General features: G+C 38.8%; 1 protein-coding gene across 1 annotated transcript in view; it reads left to right on the top strand.

Annotated features, from left to right (window-relative positions):
- Positions 1-4,524: 4,524 nt before the first annotated feature.
- RPP30 (ribonuclease P/MRP 30kDa subunit) overlaps positions 4,525-21,210 on the top strand; it is a 26,691-nt gene continuing 10,005 nt past the window's right edge. Inside the window, exons 1-6 of the mRNA XM_006755100.2 lie at positions 4,525-4,619; positions 7,046-7,101; positions 7,983-8,039; positions 8,434-8,508; positions 10,072-10,143; positions 16,909-16,998. Of these exons, the coding sequence (XP_006755163.1) occupies positions 4,538-4,619; positions 7,046-7,101; positions 7,983-8,039; positions 8,434-8,508; positions 10,072-10,143; positions 16,909-16,998 (432 nt within the window). The 5' untranslated portion in view covers positions 4,525-4,537. The remainder of the gene's footprint in view (positions 4,620-7,045; positions 7,102-7,982; positions 8,040-8,433; positions 8,509-10,071; positions 10,144-16,908; positions 16,999-21,210) is intronic.

The raw sequence follows: 21,210 nt of genomic DNA, 5'->3' as shown, positions 1-21,210 counted from the left end.
CATGATCGTTCATGACTGCATTGAAATGTCTCATTTTTTTGTTTTTGAGGTTTGGAATTGTCTCAAGGCCTCTTAAAATTCCCACGGTAATACATTTTACAGAATGCTTTTGACTTTTCTCATTTTTTCCCCCTGGAGTAATCAGGTCAGCTTGTCTCTTTTAAATAACATTCTAGCCAGGCCACCGTGGCTCAGTGGTTGAGCATTGACCTATGCACCAGGAGGTCATGGTTCAATTCTGGGTCAAGGCACATGCTAGAATTTTGGGCTCTATCCCCAGTGTGGGGCGTGCAGGAGGCAGCCAATCAATGATTCTCTCTCATCATTCATGTTTCTATCTCTCTCTCTCTCTCCCTTTCCCTTCCTCTCTGAAATCAATAAAAATATATTTTTAAAAATAGGTAATGTTCCACATTAATTAATTATACAAAGCACTTGAAAAGCAATAGATTTATTTTTATTTGAATCTATATTCTATAAAATTTGCACCTACACTCTTACCAGCATTTACCCAACCCACTCATATTTCATAGCAACTTCTGATGTTGTTTTGCTTTTGTTTTCTGATTGCAGGACATAAAAACTCACCAAATAGTCAGAAAAATTCTACTTTCAAATTTACTTCCTTTTCCATTTCCATATAGCATCAGGTTCAAACTCCCCTTTTTATAGAGCAATCACCTCTATTATATTATCCCTGGTGATGGCTGGGTGTATTTCCTAAGAGTTCTAGGATTTAATTTATAAGCTGTCACAATGTATAAACATAGTTATTGAAAATCTCAGCTTCTGCGGCATTACCTTGCTTGTGCTGAGTTTAAGTTTCATCTATCATTGTATTATTCCAAAATCCTGACAGAGCAATCTGGAATTCTTTCGGTTTCCCCCTGACTTTGACTAACAAATAATCCTATCTTCATAAAAATGCTAAAATCTTGTGTATGCTTTTCCATAATTTTCTCTGAAAATAAAACTAAAAATACAGCTTCACAAAAAGTACTCATAAAATACCTAAGCATTCATCTAAATTTGTTATTTGTTTTGCCCGTGGCTTCCTGGTGTTTTAAAATCCACATGAAGGTGTTGCTTCTTTCACCACCACCATCCCCCACCCACATGCCCACTCTTGGGCACTTATACTGGAGATGGAGAAGTATTGGCATCTAAATCAAACCATATCTTTAGATTTTATCTCTTTTGTTTCATTTAAAAAATAGCTGATGCTTTAAAAAGTAGCAAACCTTGTCTAGACTTGCATTGCTTATAAGCACATTCTCATTAAATTGTCAATGAGGGCACCTGAGAATTACAGTTTTGTGATGTAATCTCCCAACAGGCAATCCCCCTCTCACAACTGCTCTGGGGGAGTACAGAAGAGCAAATCCTACAACAACTGCTTTTTATAAGCTCTTCTTTTTCCCAAGTACTCATCTAGCCCATCCAAATGCATGTGCTTAATCATGTCTACAGAGAACCACACATCCCCATCTATGGGACATAAGCATAAGAGAGTTTCTTTTCCCATAAACCAGCATACTCTCACAATCTAGATTTACTTAAAAAACACAGGTGAAATAAAGCTTTCTGTGCCATAGGAATCAGTAACTCACTAGTCAGTTAAGCATACTAATGTCATGCTGACTTGGGTTCCAGTAATTTCCAATGACAATGCAGCTGACTTCCTACAAGACGATTTTTCACTTCCCAAAAATGTTTAGATGCTCACTTTTTTTACATCCCATTGTGTCGCTCAACTAAACTAATTGTCTGGGTGAGAAAAGACCCCAGAATTGGATGAGAAAAGACTAGGAAAACTAGTGCTAAGATTCTTGTGTATAAATATCCGAACATGACCCTGTGGCTGCCAGTCAGGCTATAGAGCAGTAGCAGAGAAACAGAACACACATCTTAGGACTGAAATCTGTCAACAGAAATACTGGGGAGGACTACTTCGGATAAAAGAGTCCAACAAACAGGAATTATCTCCTTCTCTGTGACAATTCCTCTCACCATAGTTAATATAATCGTTTCTCGACTCTTAAAGCATATTTTTCAAATCTTTATTATAGCACTTAGTGTTGCATGATGCTTTACATTTACATGACTGTCTTCTCTATTAGACTATAAACTCCCCAAAGGAAGGATGTTTCCTTATTTCTGCCACATACTAGGTGTTTAGTTAACTTTTTTTTGGGGGGGGGGGGGGGAGGGAAGTAGTGTAGAATAATGGCCTATAAGCAAGAGTCATTCATGATTTTTAAAATAATTACTCAGCTTAAAGTGAATTGTGAGTTTTATTTTAATTTAGATAAATGTGCCTTTTAATTATGCTGCTTTTCTTTGCATTATCCATAACTATAAAACTGTACCTTTTTTCTTTGGTTTCTTCCATTTAGAAAATTTTCATTCCTTTTACAAAATAAATATAACCTTTAAATATATGTTTTTTAAAAGATGAACAGAAAAGAGATAGATCCAAGAACATGTGTTTATTTTATAACTCAGTGTTTTGTACTACCCATTTTATGGGAAATGGTTTATGGGAAAAGGAATATAAGTGGTACATGCGCACCCCCTAGAGGACAATCTATTCCTCAATACAAATTTCACAGAGAGAACTTCCATGGAAAGCTTAGAAAATGATTATTTTTCAGCAGTTCAAAATTCCCTCAGCATCCACCATACCTACTTGGAATATGAACTGTGTGTGAGGCATGTGTAATTACCATGGCTATTATTTATGTAGTTTTTAGGTTTTGAGCTCAAAGTCATTTCTAGTTAATAGTACAATAAATTGCCTAAAGTCTTGTCACATCGTGTTTATGTTGTATAAGTCTGAAGTTAATGTTGATCCCAGTAGAAGTCAGTGTTAGTCATGGTTATCAATTCTAATAAGTCAACTTTAAAATTCTCAAAATTCTTCTCCATACACAAAAATAAGTCACTTCCTAATGATGTACCATTTTTAAGCAGCATTTCCAAAAAATGTAGTCAAGTCAAAGTTCTCAACAATACAAATAGCTTTTATATATTTATTTGCTTATCAGCTGCAATAGAAAATTCTAGAGATAATTTAGTTTTTTAAATATACTCATTTTAAATAATAATTTATCCTACAAGTTCTTAGCTATATTCTCAAGGTACTGACTGAGCAATAAAATTTATAGTTATTATGTTTGAAAATGCTAGCTTCTGTTTAGGACCTGTTCTTTCTCTTGCCTTCAAAATGTATTCCTTGTAAATTTCTTTCAGTGAAAAGTTTTAGTTGCCTGAGCAATTTTTTTTCACGTAATATGCAGATATAAAATGCATTTGTTGAAGAAGAAAAAAACATACTAAGAAAGTACTTAGCTCACTTGCTTTGAAAATTAAAATACGTAGGTAAGTACGTAGCAAATTGGTTGGCCCTCTGTAAAATACTCAGTGACTGTTTTCCAATGTCTCTTCCTCTTCACCTAGGCCCAGCCCTGCCATCTTGTGGTTGGAAATGTTAAGTGTGATAGAAAGCCCTGCGCTACGTCACAGCCAGCTCTGTTTGGGCAAAAAAAAAAAAAAACAAAAAAAAAAAACCCACAAAAAAACAAACAAAAAAAAATAAAGGTTTCCTATTATGGATCATGCTTTTGGTATCTAAGAACTCTGCCTAGTGCTAGGTCACAGAGATAGTCTCCTATGTTCTTTTCCAGAAGTTTTATGTTTACATGTGAATCTATGATCCATTTTTTAAAAATAAGTTTTCATTGATTTTGAGAGAGAGGAAGGGAAACAGAGAGAAACAATAAAGACTCTCTGAAATCAACAAAGATATATTTAAAAAAAAAAAGACCGTTTGCTTTTCTCAGGCAATCTTTTTCGAGGTTTTCAGGTCAGATTCCCCCTGTTCCCATTGAGCCTATTTTAAACAATAGCAAATAGCATGGACTTTACAGGTAGGAAAAAAAGGGTTACTTATGTCTTTTTTTAAAAAAAAAGCATTTCCAGCTCTTAGCAAGAGTTTCTGGTTTATTGCAGGCGCTCAATAAATGCTCACAATTATTTCGTAAGAATTACTTTCTACCATGTAATAGGAGGAATGGTAGGAGTTGTGAACACCTCTGGGGGGGAAGCAAACTTTCTTATTCAGAATAACACAAAGGAGTGAAGTGAAGCGGTTGGTTTCTAATTTTTGCTGGTACTTGAAAGCGAAGCAAACGCCTGGGAACCTTCACTTACAATCAACTGAAGGGAGGGTCCATCAGGGGTGGGCAAACTTTTTGACTGGAGGGCCACAATGCGTTCTTAAACTGGACCGGAGGGCCCGAACAAAAGCATGGATGGAGTGTTTGTGTGAACTAATATAAATTCAAAGTAAACATCATTACATAAAAGGGTACGGTCTTATTTTTTTTTTTTTTTAGTTTTATTCATTTCAAACGGGCGGGGCCATAGTTTGCCCACGGCTGGTCCAGATGCTTGAGTAAACTACAAATCCCAGCATGCCTTGGGGGTGGGCCCAGTGCCTGGGCAGATCACGGCCTTGCGGTCATGTGACTCCAGCATGGCGGTGTTTGCAGATTTGGACCTGCGAGCGGGCTCGGACCTGAAGGCGCTGCGCGGGCTAGTGGAGAACGCCGCTCACCGTGAGTCGCCCTGGCTTCGCGGGCCGCAGTGCCTGCCCAGCCTCGCCGGCCCCCAGACTGTCCGGCCACGTTCTGGAAGGACTCGGCAAGGCCGGGCCTCCGGGTCTCTGGGATGTCCCTGGAAGCCGATGCCCACCGCCGTGTTGTTTGGATCCCTAACGCGGGAAATTCGAAGGCACCGGGAGCTGGAATGTAGCTCCCGCTTTCATGCAAATTGAGGAAACTGAGGCCATGAGAAGGTGGAGGTTTTTCATAGGTCCCCACAGCTGATGGAATGTAGACGCCAGGGCTTCCAAGCGTAATCGACACCAGTGCTCTTCATGTCATACCCGTCTGTCTTTCACGACTGGGTCGGAGGGGGGGGACAGGGGCTGCGAGGGTTGGAATAATATTTATAGAAAGGGTAGGTAGGAGAGGATATATTGGGGGTGGGGGGTAGCAGCATGACCAGAACGCTGGATTCATATTTGAATCCAAGGAAGCGAAAGCCCTGAGAGAGAAGAACCTGTTTTAATTATTGAAACTAATCATGACAGCTGTTTTCTTCCTTAGATGTGGGGAAAGAAGGGTTTACAAATGAAGAGGTTTCTGCAGGATTCCTCAGTTCTCAGCCCTGTGGGAGCTGGTCATGATACTTTTCAGAGGGTAATGCTGGATAAAGCCAGCCTTTGGCAAAGTGGGTTACTCCATTTCTTCTTGTCCTTTTGTCTTTTCATTGCGGCCAGTAATTAGCATTGTCTCCGAGAATCCTTTCCTCTCCAGTAAAAGGAAGCCGATGGACATGATGATCTGGGCCGTTTAACGCTACTATTTGGTGGTTTCTTTAAAATCAAATTTTCTGGGTGTTTGTATTACTTCTTCAATTAACCTTTTCCGGATGCTTTTTCCTTAGTAACTGAATCATGATACATAGAGAGCGGCCATGTCTTTCTATTCATTCTTTTATTTCTTGTGCTCAGCACAGTTACTCAGCCCTGGCAGATAGTGATTACTCACTTACTGCTTATGGAATAAGTTAATAAGCCGTACACTTTTTTAAAAATACAGAAAACGGTGACTTGTTTAGAAAATTGCCTCAGTTTCAAATATCCTTGAAGGAGATATGGTAAAGGGTCTATACATTGTTACCCAATGTGTATAATTAAAATTAAATGAAACATGACAGAAAGTCACCCCAATTTTAGTTAAAGATAAAGGAGTGCTGTTTGGTGAGTGGCAATTTTCAAAGAGTAAAGAAGACAGATCCCTGGTTCTTAGTTTATGATGTGATGTAAGAAAGCAATAATCTTCAAAAATAAGTTATATAAATAGAAGTTACACCAGAGACATTGGGAAAGTAATCCTAAGATGCCAGATGGGTCGTCTAGGAAAAGTTTGTGGAGAAATTGAATCTAGTTGACATTTCTGAAGGACAGTAGGGACATTGTTTATTGGCCATAAGGTTTCCCGAGGGGGCATAACAAGAAAACGTAGAGCAGACTTTGGAGTATGGTAAAGAAGAATGGTGCTGGGATGTGTTGATGGGGCTTGGTTGATTTGATTGAATGAAAGGTGAAGCACAAAGTACTGGAAGTTTCTTTTATCTTCTGGTTTTTCTGTATTCTCAACACTTAGCAAATGGCCTGTCATGTAATGGATACTCAGTATTTGCGTGAGGAAGGAAAGAAGGAAGTTGGACAAATTGATGAAAGGGGACCCACTATTTTGGCATTAATATGCATTATATTTTCATATCCTGTCATTACCCCCACCCCACCCCATTGGTGTTAAAATAACTTGAAAATATGATTTAGACATATTTTTGGTAGTCAAATGCCCAGAACAGTGCTCTGTGTTGAGGCTGATAGCGCAAGGCCCTGGCCTCAAAGAGTTCCCAGTCTTGATGGTGGAGAGCTCCAAAAGAGAAGTGGACAGTGGTGTGAGGGCATCATTACTCCATTTCCCCTCAGGAAAAGGGCCTCAAAAGGAAGTAATAAGGCTAAAAAGCAAATAAAATGAGTGAGAGTAAAGGTGGGGCTGAAAAAGTATAAAGTTGGTGGGATGAAATGAAAAAAGGAATAGGAAAGAGAATGATAGATGAAAGGAGACACACAAGTGTTTAGTTTCATGCTAATAATATGTCACAGAGGTCAAAGCCTTAACTGCCAGACACTGTTCTAAAGCACTCTATGTGTGTTATCTCGTTTAATCCTCATGACGTGTATCTTAAGTTCTTTTATTATCACCATTTTGACAGATGAAGAATCTGAAACTTGTAGTAAGTGGTAATGCTTAGATCTGAAAGCAGGCAGTCTGACACCAGAGCCCATACCCATACCACTCTGCAAACTTCCTCCTAGTCTTGACATCTAGAAGAGGGATGGGACTATGGGTAAAGGAAAGAGAGGTTGTTATATTTAAGAAGAATGTTCCATTTTTCTTTTCAGTTGGCTATTCAGTTGTTGCCATCAATCACGTTGTTGAATTTAAGGAAAAGAAACAGGTAAAATATAATTTCTGAAGTTAATAATAACCAGTTTTTATAATTATTTATATTTATATTGGTAATATGGAACCTACAGATAAGCATATTTTCTTGCAATTTTAAAAAATGCATTCTCTGTGCACTACTCTTATTTTATAATAGTTGAGTTGATGCATATTTGTGCAAATGATAGTTTTTTTGTGACATAATAGACATGCCCTGAGGAGTCTTTTTTTTTTTTTAAATATATTTTTATTGATTTTTTTAGAGAGGAAGGCTACAGAGAGGAAAGGAGAGAGATAGAGATAGTCAGAAACATCGATGAGAGAGAAACATCGACCAGCTGCCTCCTGCACATCTCCCACTGGGGATGTGCCCGCAACCCAGGCACACGCCCCCGACCGGAATCGAACCCGGGACCCCTCAGTCCGCAGGCCGACGCTCTATCCACTGAGCCAAACCGGCTTCGGCACCCTGAGGAGTCTTAAAGTTGATTTGATGTTAAGTCACTCAATAGTCATTTTTTTTTTTTAAAAAAGTGCATTGTTATTGACTGACTATAATCACAATATTTGATTTTTTAACTCTTTAACATAAACATACTAGTAAATGTGTATATTTCTCTTTAGGCCAACAACTGTACCTTACAGATTATTTCAGTCTAAAAACTACTTTTCATCCTTCCCATCCATTGATGTTTACAGTTGCTTCTCTGCTCTTCAGCTTTCTTTAATTTTTTTTTTAAGAAAAAAGCTAATTTAATGTTTCTGAATACCAGAAATCAGCTTTCTTACTTCTTTTTTTAAATTATCTTTCCTGCAAACCCCTAGTAAGTTTTCCATTATGCTTTGTCCCATTAACATGTATAATCTAGAGTAACTGTTTATTATTTGTTGTAGGAAATTGAAAAACCAGTCGCTGTTTCAGAACTCTTTACAACTTTGCCAATTGTACAGGTAGGTGTTCTGTTGTTTAAGAAGCATAATACCTATTCTTTCGATGCAGACACGCCCAGTGATATGTAAGGTTCTCTACCCTGCGATGCCCCTTCCTCTACTTACCAGCCTTACCTTTCCATCAGGACCCAGCTCTTCTGTGAAACACTCCCTTACTATCAATTCCATACTTCTCGGTGATCTTCTTTCCTGAAGTCCTACAACCTTTAAGTCATCTCATTATGTAGCTTAACATACATCTTTTTTCTCTAGCTGTAATATAAATTCCTTGAGCATGAAGGCTGGGTTTTACTGCCCTATTGCTGGTATCTTTTTAATGAATGCCTCCACTGGCAAAGAGGAAAATCAGTCATTTATAGTCTCTGCTTTTCTGATGGTATGTTTTTGATTATAGGGAAAATCAAGACCAATAAAAATTTTAACTAGACTGACAATTATTGTTTCGGATCCATCTCACTGCAATGTTTTGGTAAGTTAATTACCTTTCTTCTCTCATTTTGGCCTTGTAAGTTGATTGATTAATGTTGAAAGTGTTGCTTTTCAACTTCACCCGTTCTTACACCCCCTCTCTTGTGCATGACACCTGCCTGCTGTCCCCATCCTCAGAATTCACATAATATAACAGAATCTCTTCTACTCATGGCACATGTACAGGATACCACAATCTATGAGTCCTTGGGCAATTGTTAGTCATTGAGCTCACATGAACCAGACATACGGTGGTGCTAGGGATATTGCTGTGAATAATACAGACACAATCCTTTTAAATCCGTGAGAAATAGCTAAAAAGGTGGAGGTAGTAAATAAAGAATGCCCTGGAGGACAGTTTGAGGAAGTTGATGTTCAAACTGGGGCCAGAAAAATCAGTAAGTGTTACATAGATGTTGAGTGGGGGAGAGAGTGTTCTCAGAGACAGGAGGGATTATGCAAAGGCCCTGAAGCCAAGGAAAGCATGGTGTGCTCTGGGAACTGGAACACCGTCGCTAGGATTGAGCCTGCTAAGCTGGCTAACCTGAGATGTAGTTAGGGAGGTTGGTCTGGGTGAGCAGATCTTAACCAAGGGAGGTTTGCATTATAGAGAATGGATAAGAGGGGGTGAAGGGGATTTGAGAAGCATCCAGGTGGGCGGATTGACGGGATTTGGTGGTTAATTGGATTTAGGATGATGATGACTTAGTGTGACCTGAGCAGCCAATTAGGTAGCTGGTGGTACCATTTGCTGAGACGGGACATACAAAGAAAAGCAGGTTTGAGGGCATGGCATTTGAGACATGGTGGGTTGTTGTAAAAGTTCCAGTGGAGCCTATCAAATGGCAGTTGGAAAGGCATGGCCCTTAGAAGAGTGATCCTAATAATAGATAATGACTTGAAAGCGGTCACCCTGTAGAGAATAATTTAATTCATGGGAGTGGATGAGACTCCCCGGTCCAAGTGTGAGGTGGGAAGATAAGGTCTAGGACAGTCCTGAGGAATTTCAGCTTTTAATGGGAGGAAGATAAGCTAGGATAAGCTGTTTTTAACTGATATACTTCTCTCGTTCTGTCCTTGGTTTCTCGGGTATTTTCCTGCACATCTAGCAGTTTAATTAATTTTTATTTAACAGTATTCTCATTGTGAACCTAAATGCCTCACACTGAGTCAAGTGTATTTCTTGTCTCCCAACAAAATTGTGAATTCCCTGAAGGGCAGACATATGCCTTAAATAATTCTGTACCCCTAGTGTCCACACAACAGGCTCTAGTCAGCGTCTGACAAAGTCCTCCACTAGTTTGTGAAAGCAAGGGCTATCTAATTTGATTTTTATATTGCAAACACAATGTTTGATACAAGTGTAACAGTGTAGGAAGGAAGGTAGAAGGTTGGTGGGATGGATGTTGGTATCTAAATTCTCACGTGCTTAGAAAGTCTTCTCTGCCAACATACAAAGCAAAGCAAAACTGTCAGGGACATGTTAGGTGTGCAGCCAAACCACGGGCAGAATCCCATGGGTATTGTTTTTGTTACTGTATGACAACATTCTTTTTATTACTAGAGAGCAACTTCTTCGAGGGTCCGGCTGTATGATATTGTTGCAGTTTTCCCAAAGACAGAAAAACTTTTTCATGTAAGTAACAGATTAAGTAAAAGAAAATAGTGTTTATTATTTTTTTAAAAGAAGCCTTGATTATTATGCCTTTGTAGATGATCTGTTTCGCCCTATCTGGAAACTTTGGATTTTTCCTTTACGGTTCTGGAATTTCACAGGCTGTCTTTAGGTGGCATGTGTTTTGTTCTGTTCATCCTGCTAGACATTTGATGGGCTCAGATTTGAACAGCCCATCAAGTTTTCTCCTGTTTCTTTATCTCTGCTTCATTCATTAGAAACTTTTATTAGTAAATGTTAGTCTCACTCTTTGTAGTTCTAAAAATCACTTCAATTTCTGCCCTTCTTACTAGTTGCTGCTGCCTGTTAGGGGAAAAAAGGCATAAGGCTCTACTGTGGCGTGAAAGTTCCCACTTGTCTGATCTTTCTCCTTTGCATGCTGGGAGGTGTGGCCCATATGCCAGCAGGATCACGTCAGGCATCGGTCTTCTAGAAATTCTCCACAGTCAGCCATCTGCTGATCCTGTCCCCGTCCTGATCTGAGAGCCTTTGTGAATGCAATTCCTTCTGTACTTTTAAAATTGCTATATCTGTGATTGTTTTCAGGAGGGAAAGTTATATAACAAGGTATGGTCATTTTTATCAATTTAAGGCTGAACATTCTGGACATTTTAAATGATTACAGAAAAGGGAAAAAAAATCACCTGAAATAAAGTTTTTCAGTAATATGTTTTACATTGTAAAAAGAGCTATAGATACTTTTAGAAAGTTCTGAATGTTGTCTTCAGGTTCCAAAAAGTATCCATCTGCAAAATGTATATCCACCAAAGGTATATTGCAGGGGGGGAAAACGTACTGGTTTTGATGTTTTAATTTTACAGCATAGTTGATTTCTAAGCAAAGTCTATTCTAAAATTATAGGAAGATTTTGCCTAAGTTTATCCAGTAGATGGAGCTGTTGACAAAGAAGACTTATCTGTGGTAAATTTAGTTTTCCAGGCTTACTATCAATTCTTTTTTTTAAATCAATTCTTAAATGTGTATATTATTGTAGAGGAACAGCACAACTTATCTGTGAATAACTTTGTTTTTGATGACTCCTTTCATAAAATGTTCAATTATAATAGTTTTCAATTTTGTTTCAGAAAAAGAGGTCAGTAAAGGGGAGTGGTACATATTCATCAGAGACCCCTGTGGAACTTTTTAAAATCAGGGTGCTCAGCCCCCACCACTGTAGATTCTGATCCAGTAGGTTTGGGATTGAGTTTGGTATCTGTTTGTTTCAAGTTCCACAGGAGATTCTGATTAATTGATGGAACCATGGTAGGTATAAGGATTGTGGGCAGTTCCCAAATTTGTTAAATAGTAACTTAGCTTTGTTATTAATTAACAGTTCAGTTATGTTGTACACTAAAAGCTGGTAATATACCCAATTTGTACTACTTTTTTTTCAAAATTGATTTAGAAATGTAAGCATATAACTTATATTTCCATAGCCATTTACTGGTGATTAGAGAAACAGAACCCTTAAAACATGACAGTATGGCTGGAAGACATACATTTATATTACCTTTGAAAGACTTTTATATATTTTTTTTACTTTTAATACAACACTCCTGAGGGATAATTGGGACACATATTTGTTACTCTCCCCATTTTATAGGAGAGAAAACTGAGGCTCGGACTAAGTGATTTGCTCTAAATCTCAGGTAGTATGTAGTAGAGCTAAGGCTTTAGGTTTTAGAATACATTATAATTCCATACAGCAATTTTATCTTAGTTGTTTATCATATTACTTATTTTTCTCAAACATATATCAAAAGCATGATATATGTTTGATGATGGTGAGTGAAACAAGTATTCTAGAAGAGGGAGGAAAGCTACAAATAATTTACACAGTATTTGTTTGAGTTTGATTATACAGATATGCTAAAAATGTTACATAAAAACCGTTTTTAAAATTGGAACAACTTCCTCTGATGTGTCTAAATCTACCCATTCTCTAAGACTCAATTCAAGTTGGGGCTCTCCTTGTTTTTTATAGACAATCAATTTTAAAAAGCTTTTAAAAGTCTTTCATGGTCTGGAATCAGGACAGATGCAAGCAGTTGTTGTTTAAGAGGTTGTATCCTGTAATTGATTCCATTTGTTTGGTTTGAAAGTTGATTAATTCAAAAGGTGTAGATATAATCTAAAACTAAGGTCTCTAAGATAATCATAACACACATATGTTAGCAATTAGTAGTATAAAATCTAACCACCTTAATAGCATTGGGCATTCCCAGGGCTTTGGGGGTGGGGGAGGGAATGTAGCAGAGAGTTTCAGAGAAGCTTCAGGAGCTTCTGAGTTCCTTATTCCCACTTAAAGTTACTAGATTTAAAGGTTTAGGTTGAGGTGAATTCAGGTTATTTAGTCTGGTTGTCTACAAACTATTTAGATTGTGCACCCTATCAATTCTAATAAGCATTGAGGCTGCATCCCCAATATATGTATGTTTCTTTTTAAAAAAAAAAAAAATTTATTGATTTTTTTACAGAGAGGAAGGGAGAGGGATAGAGAGTTAGAAACATCGTTGAGAGAGAAACATCGATCAGCTGCCTCCTGCACACTCCCTACTGGGGATGTGCCCGCAACCAAGGTACATGCCCTTGACCGGAATCGAACCTGAGACCCTTCAGTTTGCAGGCCAACGCTCTATCCACTGAGCCAAACCGGTTTATTTTCTTATAAATTATTTGCATACTTCATTATAACAGTGTGCTGTAAAAGGTAACATACACACAAAACAAGTTTTAAGAGAGGGAATTAAAAAATAGATGGAAATAAAAGTTCTATTTGCTTCCTGCTTCCAAAATCCATGCCTATTTCCCTTTAAAAACTACTGTTGTAGAGTATGCTACCAGTACCTCAGGCTCTTGAGATGGGTTATTTTTCAGGACAGTCCTTATGGCTCCCCCAGCTTCAAAATTGCTGCAGATATTTGTTAAAATGAGGATGCTTTGGCCCTACTTCTGAATTTATCACTGGGAGTGCGGCCTGGTGATCTTTTTAAAAAAATATATTTTTTTATTGATTTAGAGGAGAAAGGGAGATGAATAGAAACATCAATGATGGGAATCATTGGTTGGCTGCCTCCTGCACGCCCCCTACTGGGGATCAAGCCGCAACCCAGACATGTGCCCTGACTGGGAATCCAACTGTGACCTCCTGGTTCATAGGTTGACACTCATATGGGAGACTCAAATCCATTCTTTAGAAAAGTGCAGCAGTGTTGGGCACTTTTCAATGCAGGAGGCACCTCAAACTTAAAATGTCTCAAACTGAATTCTTTTGCTACTTAGCTTTCTATTAATCCAAATGTTCTCTTGATACATTTAGATAACCATAAAATAAAAGCATTGTTCACATTAAAGTACTTTCTAAATCATTAAAGAAGATTAAATCATGTACAAATAATATTTATGGTTAAAAATCTTATTATAGTGGTTTTGGCAGGTTGTATATGAATTCATATCAGTTCTTTTTCTTTGGCCAAGGTCTCCTATGAGGACTTAAGAATATTCTTGAAAATGCACATACATATGCAAAATTTTTTATTTTATAAAACAAGGAGAACAGAAGGATAGGGATTCATAGTTCTCCCCAAGTCCCTTTTATGGATGTCAGGGTAGTACATCTTGGACTAATAGAATGCTAAATAGCAAAAGAATTCAATTTGAGACATTTTAAGGGTGAGGTGTCAAAGGGAACCAGGTAGAACTGGCCTTTTACTGAAAGTTTATTAAAATGCATGCACTTAAACCAACCCGGGATAGTTTTTAATTAGCCAGTTATATAGAAGAAGAAGAAAATGACCAATACATAAGTAATAAGTAGGCTAATTTAGCTTTGGTCTGGGGAAGAATATTCAGCAGACTTAAAAATAAATGAATCAGCTTTTTTTAGTGAAAAATAATTTCTGTTCATGATAATAACTTCAAACAGTACAAATAGATAAGCATTGGAAAATACACTTTTCTCCCACCTAAAATTTCCTCTCCCTTTTCTCCTGAGCAAGCACTGCTAACAGTTCTGTGTCTTCTCAGAAATATTATTTACCTAATCCTTCCTTCATTCCTCTCTCTTCCCTCCTTCCTTCCTTCTTATGTAACACCATGCTTTTTTTTCACCTAACTATATCTTGGAGATGGTCCCTGATGACAATTAGAGATATACCTCTTCCTTTTTAGGAGTCAGCATATTCCATTATAAAAAGGGACTATATATAATTTATTGAAATGAAATTGATACATGATCAATTGCATCTAGTCTTTTGTGATTGGTGTTTGCAGTAACTATCATTGTACTAATATCCCTGAGCATTTGTAGAGTACATTGCTATAGAATATATTTCTAGAGCCTATAGGATACATTCCTGTAGGTGAAGTTGATGGTGTATGTACTTACTAGTAAAATTTTGATACCTATTGCTAAAGTACTTTTTTTAATTTTTATTTTATTTTATTTTATTTTTAAATATATTTTATTGATTTTTTACAGAGAGGAAGGGAGAGAGATAGAGAGTTAGAAACATCGATGAGAGAGAAACATCGATCAGCTGCCTCCTGCACATCTCCTACTGGGGATGTGCCCGCAACCCAGGTACATGCCCTTGACCGGAATCGAACCTGGGACCTTTCAGTCTGCAGGCCGACACTCTATCCACTGAGCCAAACTGGTTTCGGCTGCTAAAGTACTTTTTAAGACTCTGTACTGAAGTAAGGATCCTGTGAGTATGTTTATTCATTCTTGTGTTAGCAGTATATTCCTGAACATTTTTATCTTTGCCATTGTGATAGTTACTACTTAAAAATGGTGGACAGCAGCTGAACTTGTATTATCTACTATTCAGAACTTTTCTTCATCCATTCTTATTAAATTTTCAATGACTCTTTTATTAGTTGGGCAGCTGTAGCACTTGGGATGGGGCAGATTCTTAATGAGCCAAGTGTTTTTGCCAAAACAGCACCACTTCCCAGGCTTACTGAGTTATTCGGACTGTCCTAAAGCCAGGGAGTCTGGGTGGGGGTAGGAGTGACCCCCTCTTTACTCCTCTTCCTTACTCCGTCCTTTCCCTTGGTCTCTACCCCTGATATTGGTTTGTTAGCATAGCCACCTGGCAGTGTGAATTTGTTCATGGATTCTGTATATACCAAAACTGTGAGTGTGTCTTATGTTTAATACAGTTCAAAACAGCCAGTTCTTTTTATCACTGTAAATCAAATAATGGAAAATCAGAGCCAGATATTCATCTTCTAGCAGTGTCTTTTGGCTTGTACTCTTAAACTAGTAACCTTTCCTCAAATCTATTTTCCTTCTGTCCTGATTTTCTTATCTGTTTATTTCATCTTGCATGCAGCTTTTGTAAGCAGTTTCAAATCTCTTTTGAAGTATTGATCAACAAATGATAGCAAAAATTAGAAGAAAGGAAAGGGAAATTAAATCTGAAAAATGCATTCAGTATCATTTGATTTGTAACAGCTCTGTGTTGACCGTTTATGAAGATTGTTTTCATTAGTATTTGAACAAAATGCCATTGGTAGTGTCATGTTTGTGTTTTTTCAGCCGTTCAATAGACAAGTAGGAACCACAGGCCTGAAACAATTCCTAGCACAAAAATAAATGATTTACGGGAAAAGTGGAGCATTTGGCCTTTTTTTTTTTTTTGGATTTCAGTTAGTTTTCCCTTTCTAGAACAATCTATACTTCCACTAATGGAACCTCTCTTAGCAGCCCATCCTTATGTAGCAGATCATGAGTCAGAGGGTCTCTAGGCCCTGTCTGTTTAAGGTCTGTGGACATATCACACTGCTTCAGCCAGATTACAGTTAAACCGTTCAAGCCAAACTTGCAGGAATGGCTGACCATTGCCTTTGTATTTCAACGCAGAGCCATCATAACACCTTTAGAGTGAGCAATGTCTATTTATATTTCTTTATATCAGAATTGACTTCATTCCTATTCTTAACGTGCCAGTTTTTCTTTTGCCTTTCTCTTTGGTCTCCTTCGCTCTCTTAGCTAAAAGTTTGGCATATTTTGCAGCCTCTTTCTTCTTCTTCTTCTTCTTCTTCTTCTTCTTCTTCTTCTTCTTCTTATTATTATTATTTTATTTTTAGTACATTGTTTCTTCAGAGCAATACACTGATGTTTGTGTAGCAATACGCTGAATCTCGGGTGCTTTGGTCCAAGGTTTCTTACCTTCTTTATGTAGGGGCTTTCTCACACATTTATGCAGACATCATCATCTTTTGAGAAATTTTGTAGTTTGTGGATTCTGCTGTTCTTTTGGTCCCCAGATGACAAGGCACGGTATCAGTGAGACCAGCAATATCTTTTTTTACAGTGACCTAGTTGAGAACACTGAGATTGGCATCCACAGTGCAACCCCGAACAGGTTCGTGCTTTCTCTCTGCAATCCTCCTTCGTGTGTAACAGGACTGCCTTACTCAGTAGCAGGTGGATACGGCAATGGGTCAAGACTCCCTGCTTCATGAGGAAACCTTGTTTGTTGCTCTCACCACTGATTCAAACCACAGACCCCTTCTTTCATTTTTCACCCAGAGCATCAGCAAAAACTTCTATGGCCATGCGCTTCTCACAAAAGGTAGACGTTTGCATTCCTCGTCCATTTCAGTGAGTCCCTGGCAGCCAGTGGCTGGGAAAGAGGTGTTCACCTTCATCCTGAAGCAGCTGCCCACCTCCAAGGAGCCACAAAAAAGAGCTTACCTGCTTTTTCTTCTTGACAGGTTGCTTGTACACATCTAGATGTGGATTTAGTCTGCATAACTGTTACAGAGAAACTACCATTTTACTTCAAAAGACCCCCTATTAATGTGGTAAGTGTTATCCTTTCCTTTCTATACTTGAATCTGTAGAAACTTAGATTAACAAACTGGACAAGGAGCAGAAGAAACCAGTGCTCTTAGATGAAGAAAAACAAATTCTAGGTGATAAATAAGCATTTTGTTGTTGTTGTTCATCCTCACCAAAGATATTTTACCATTGATTTGTAGAGAGAGTGGAAGGGAGCGGGGAGACAGAGAGAAACATTGATGTGAGAGAGACACATCAATTGGTTGCTTCCCACACGTGCACCCAACCAGGGCTAGGTATCGAGCCTGCAACCAAGGTTCCTGCTATTGACCAGAATCGAACCTGGGACCCTTTAGTCCACGGGCCAGTGCCTCTATCCACTGAGCCAAATCAGCTAGGGCTAAGTAAGCATTTTTTTAAAAATATATATATATTTTTATTGATTTCAGAGAGGAAGGGAGAAGGAGAGAGAGATAGAAACATCAATGATGAGAGAGAATCATTGATTGGCTGCCTCCTACATGCCCCCTACTGGGGATCGAGCCTGTAACCCCGGCATGTGCCCTTGACCAGAATCAAACCTGGGACCCTTTAGTCCACAGGCTGATGCTCTATCTACTGAGCCAAACGCCAAAACAGCTAGGGAGTGGCTTAAAAAATAGTTTTTTATTTTTTAATTGCAGTTGACATACATTACTGTATTAGTTTCAGGTGTACATCCCAGTGAGACATTATATAACTTACTAAGTAATCATCCCACTATATCTTGTGCCCATATGACACCATGCCTAGTTGTTAGAATGTAATTGACTGTATGCCCTATGCTCTACTTTGCATCCCCATGACTATTCTGTTGGCTCGCGAGCCGCAGTTTGCCGACCACTGGGCTAGGGCTAAATAAGCGTTTTTAAGAGGTCATTTTTATTTTTGTAAACTGACTAAATGAGAAAAGAAAGCTTAAAATAAAATAAAAATTTCAGTAAATTATGGAGATGTTTTTGAAAGGCTTTACAAATCAAAATCTATGAAGGATATTTCTTGGAAGGAACACTAACAGTGTTGGGCACTTACTGCCTGAATATTGAACACTAAGGGGACAGAAGTCAAGAAAGAAGGGGAAGGGAAATAATGTTGGGGATCCCTGAGGCACCAGTGAGCTGGGGGAGGGCATACATGGAAAGCATAGCAAGCATGGTCCATGCGCAATGAAAAGATGCACTGAAGCATGCTGGTTTACACAAAAGCCGGGTTATCTTTGTAATTATCTAAGAGGGGAGCCATGCATTCCGGGGACTTTTTGTTCCTCCCTCTGCTATAGAATTTTTCTCAGTACCTTTCTACATAGTTCTCGTTTTCCCTACCCTTCCTCTTCCATCTGTCATGCCGTCTTGTGAGTCTTATTCCGTCATAAAGGTGATATTTCACATCACTAACAGCTGTTAACTGATTTCATCAGCAGCCAGATCCTAGGAAGGGGGAGGATGCTATTTTGGAAGAGTGGCTTCCAAAGCTTAGTCTAGTATTCTCAGAAAGTATTATGGAAGGAAAAAGAGAGTTTAATAAACAATCCAGGTTATATACCTAATCCTGTCAGAATTGGAAAATTAAAAATTTAATCTATTTTTTCAAGGTAGATAACTGTCCTGTTCTTTTGTCTGTAGAATCACAGCCTCCTCAAGTTGTTTTCCTGTCTCTGCTGCTAAGGAATTGGCTTGATTCCAGGAATAGGGGGAGACAATGAGGAGAAAATTGATCTATGTGGTGCAGAAAAATTGAATTCAGTGTGTAAAAATTTTAGTTGGCTTATGTTCTGCCCCTTAAAATGTGCTACTAAAACTACTTGAAAAGTACCAAACATTTTAAAGTCATATATTTAAAGGGAATACTATAAAACAGCTCTTTTCTGATAAATATTGAGAGGAGTACTGAACATGTAACAATATTGCTTAAGCTCAAATCATCATTTCCCCACATTCTTGCCAGTGCTTATAAATAAATAAGCAAATGCTAAAACAAAACAAAACACCTGAATCGTCACAGTTTAAGAGTTGAAGGTCTGTGTTAACAGCCCACTGAGCAGACGTGGTGAAATAAAGACTGGCAAGGAGAAGCCATGGAGCTCTTCAGTCACAGTGTCCGGACAGTTCTGTTGATTCCCTGTCACGTGAGCCCCTGCCATGCCCCGCTACCTGTGGTAACAGGCATAGCCTACTCCAGTACCCAGGCCTACCACAGTCTTGTTGGCCTCACATGTGGCTCCTCTCCAGAAGTTGCCATCTCTGGCTCTAGAAGCCTGCCAAAACTTCACACCGCCAATCCCGCTGCTGTATAAAAGGCACCCCCTGGCGTTAGCCAGTGCAGCGGCTCTGTAAATTGCTATTAAACTTAAAGCCCTTTACCTTTCTCTTCTTCACCTTAATGAGCTAGGAAGGCTGTTTTCTAGATGGCTTTGCCTGAGTCAGCCCACATCCAGCACTGCTGTGTCCTTGTTGGGAGAAGGTAGTACCGTGATGCTGAGGCCAAATCTGTAGACTGGACAGCAGTGCACACAGTTCCTTACGTCCCACAACAGGGTGAGCTTCCCAGTGGCTGCTTGGTGAGGGCTCTCAAACCAAAGTGCCCTTTGTTCAACCCAGACTGAGCTTCCAGAGAGCACCAGCTGTGCCATGGGCATCCTTTTTAAATTATCCCAATACTTTGCCTGTAGTGGGTCCTCCCTGAAACTTCCCAGTTGGATGAATATGTGTCTAGCCTAGCATATCAAAGTGCAGCTTGGGGAACCTCGCCAAATCCTGCTTGTCCGAGTCATTAGCCAGTAGTCAGTGTTGGCAGGTGAGGGAAGTGGGGCACGGGTGGCATGAGGAAGCAGCAGCAATAGGACATCCCACCCCCCCAGTTCATCTGTAAGTTTAGGAAGGCTGCTGTTGTTTGATGATATTTTTGGCTTAATTCCCACAATTTTCAATTTAAGAATTCTGAAAAGTGAAAATTGGACAAGTGAGAGGGATATGCAGTATTTAACACAGTGTCTGCTTTTTAAAAAATCTGGTGTGAACATTTTACATATGTTGTTTAATAAAAACTGGATGATGGATTGGAGAGAAGGACTGCACGAGATTATTTTCAGTCTACCTAATATAGAAGTAGGCTGCAGTGTGAACTAGTCAGGAAGAAGAGTCCCCATTAATTTATTCACCCCAAAAAAAAAAATTTATTCACCCAGTTCCCATTTACGAGAGAGGAAGCTGGAAACATATGGTAAGAGATGTCCAGCTGCTTGTTCAGGGTACATAATAGTTGGATAGCTGTGTATGTATTATTTGTATCTGATAATATCTAATCTGGATATGGAGCTGTATGTGTAGGGGAGTATGTTCACCATGAAAGCACAGAACATGGAGTGAATGTGGTTAACAATTCAGCCTTAAGTCTTAGCCCTTGCCTGCTCCTTTGGCCTTAAGGATGAACTTGTCTTTGGCCATGAAAAGGGGATAGGTTGGCTTTACAAGGATCCCTTCATTAGGCACATGAGGAAACAGCATAGATCTTCATTTGGATTGGGTTTGTGCTCTTTTCTTTTATGGTGGTGAAAAGTGGGAGATTAAAACAGGGAATTCGTTAGTCTTTTACCTAGAGGCTAGAAGCCCTGTGAGAATTGTCAGCCTAGAAGTTTGGGATTATGAAGTTTGGGCTCTTCACTTGTATAATTCATAGCTCTTGTCCCTTTTGTAATCTTCACAAGCTTGGGGCACCATAATTTCAATGATGTAATTCCTTCTAAAGACTCCTACAAACCTCTTCTGGAGTCTAGAGCAGCGGTCACCAACCTTTCGGACCTCACGGACCACCAGTGGTCTGCAGACCACCAGTTGGTGACCAGTGGTCTAGAGTATGGGAGTCACATACATTTATTATGTGGTAATTGGGTTTCTAAAAAATTGAATTTAGCTCCTCGGATACTCAAATGTTTTCTAATTGTTTAGCATTTATAGTTTAAGCACTTTTGCACCTACTCTAGCCCAGCAGCTTTAGGGTCAGGGCTGGATTACTCCACTATAATGGAATTGAAATTGAAACTCAGGTAGTGTGTGACTCACACAGATAGACTCCTCTCACAAAGGCTTGTGTTGGCAATTGTACTCAAGCTTTTATTCTACCTGCTGTCATTTCGCACCACTGGGAAATGCTATGGAAAATTATAGCAGAGCTCTTTAAGCACACAATAATTTCATATT

The sequence above is a fragment of the Myotis davidii genome, unplaced genomic scaffold (genome assembly GCF_000327345.1).
Source record: "Myotis davidii unplaced genomic scaffold, ASM32734v1 scaffold271, whole genome shotgun sequence".
Lineage (NCBI taxonomy): Eukaryota > Metazoa > Chordata > Mammalia > Chiroptera > Vespertilionidae > Myotis > Myotis davidii.
The sequence above is the reverse complement of the archived record's forward strand: the minus strand, read 5'-3'. Positions and strand labels throughout refer to the sequence as shown.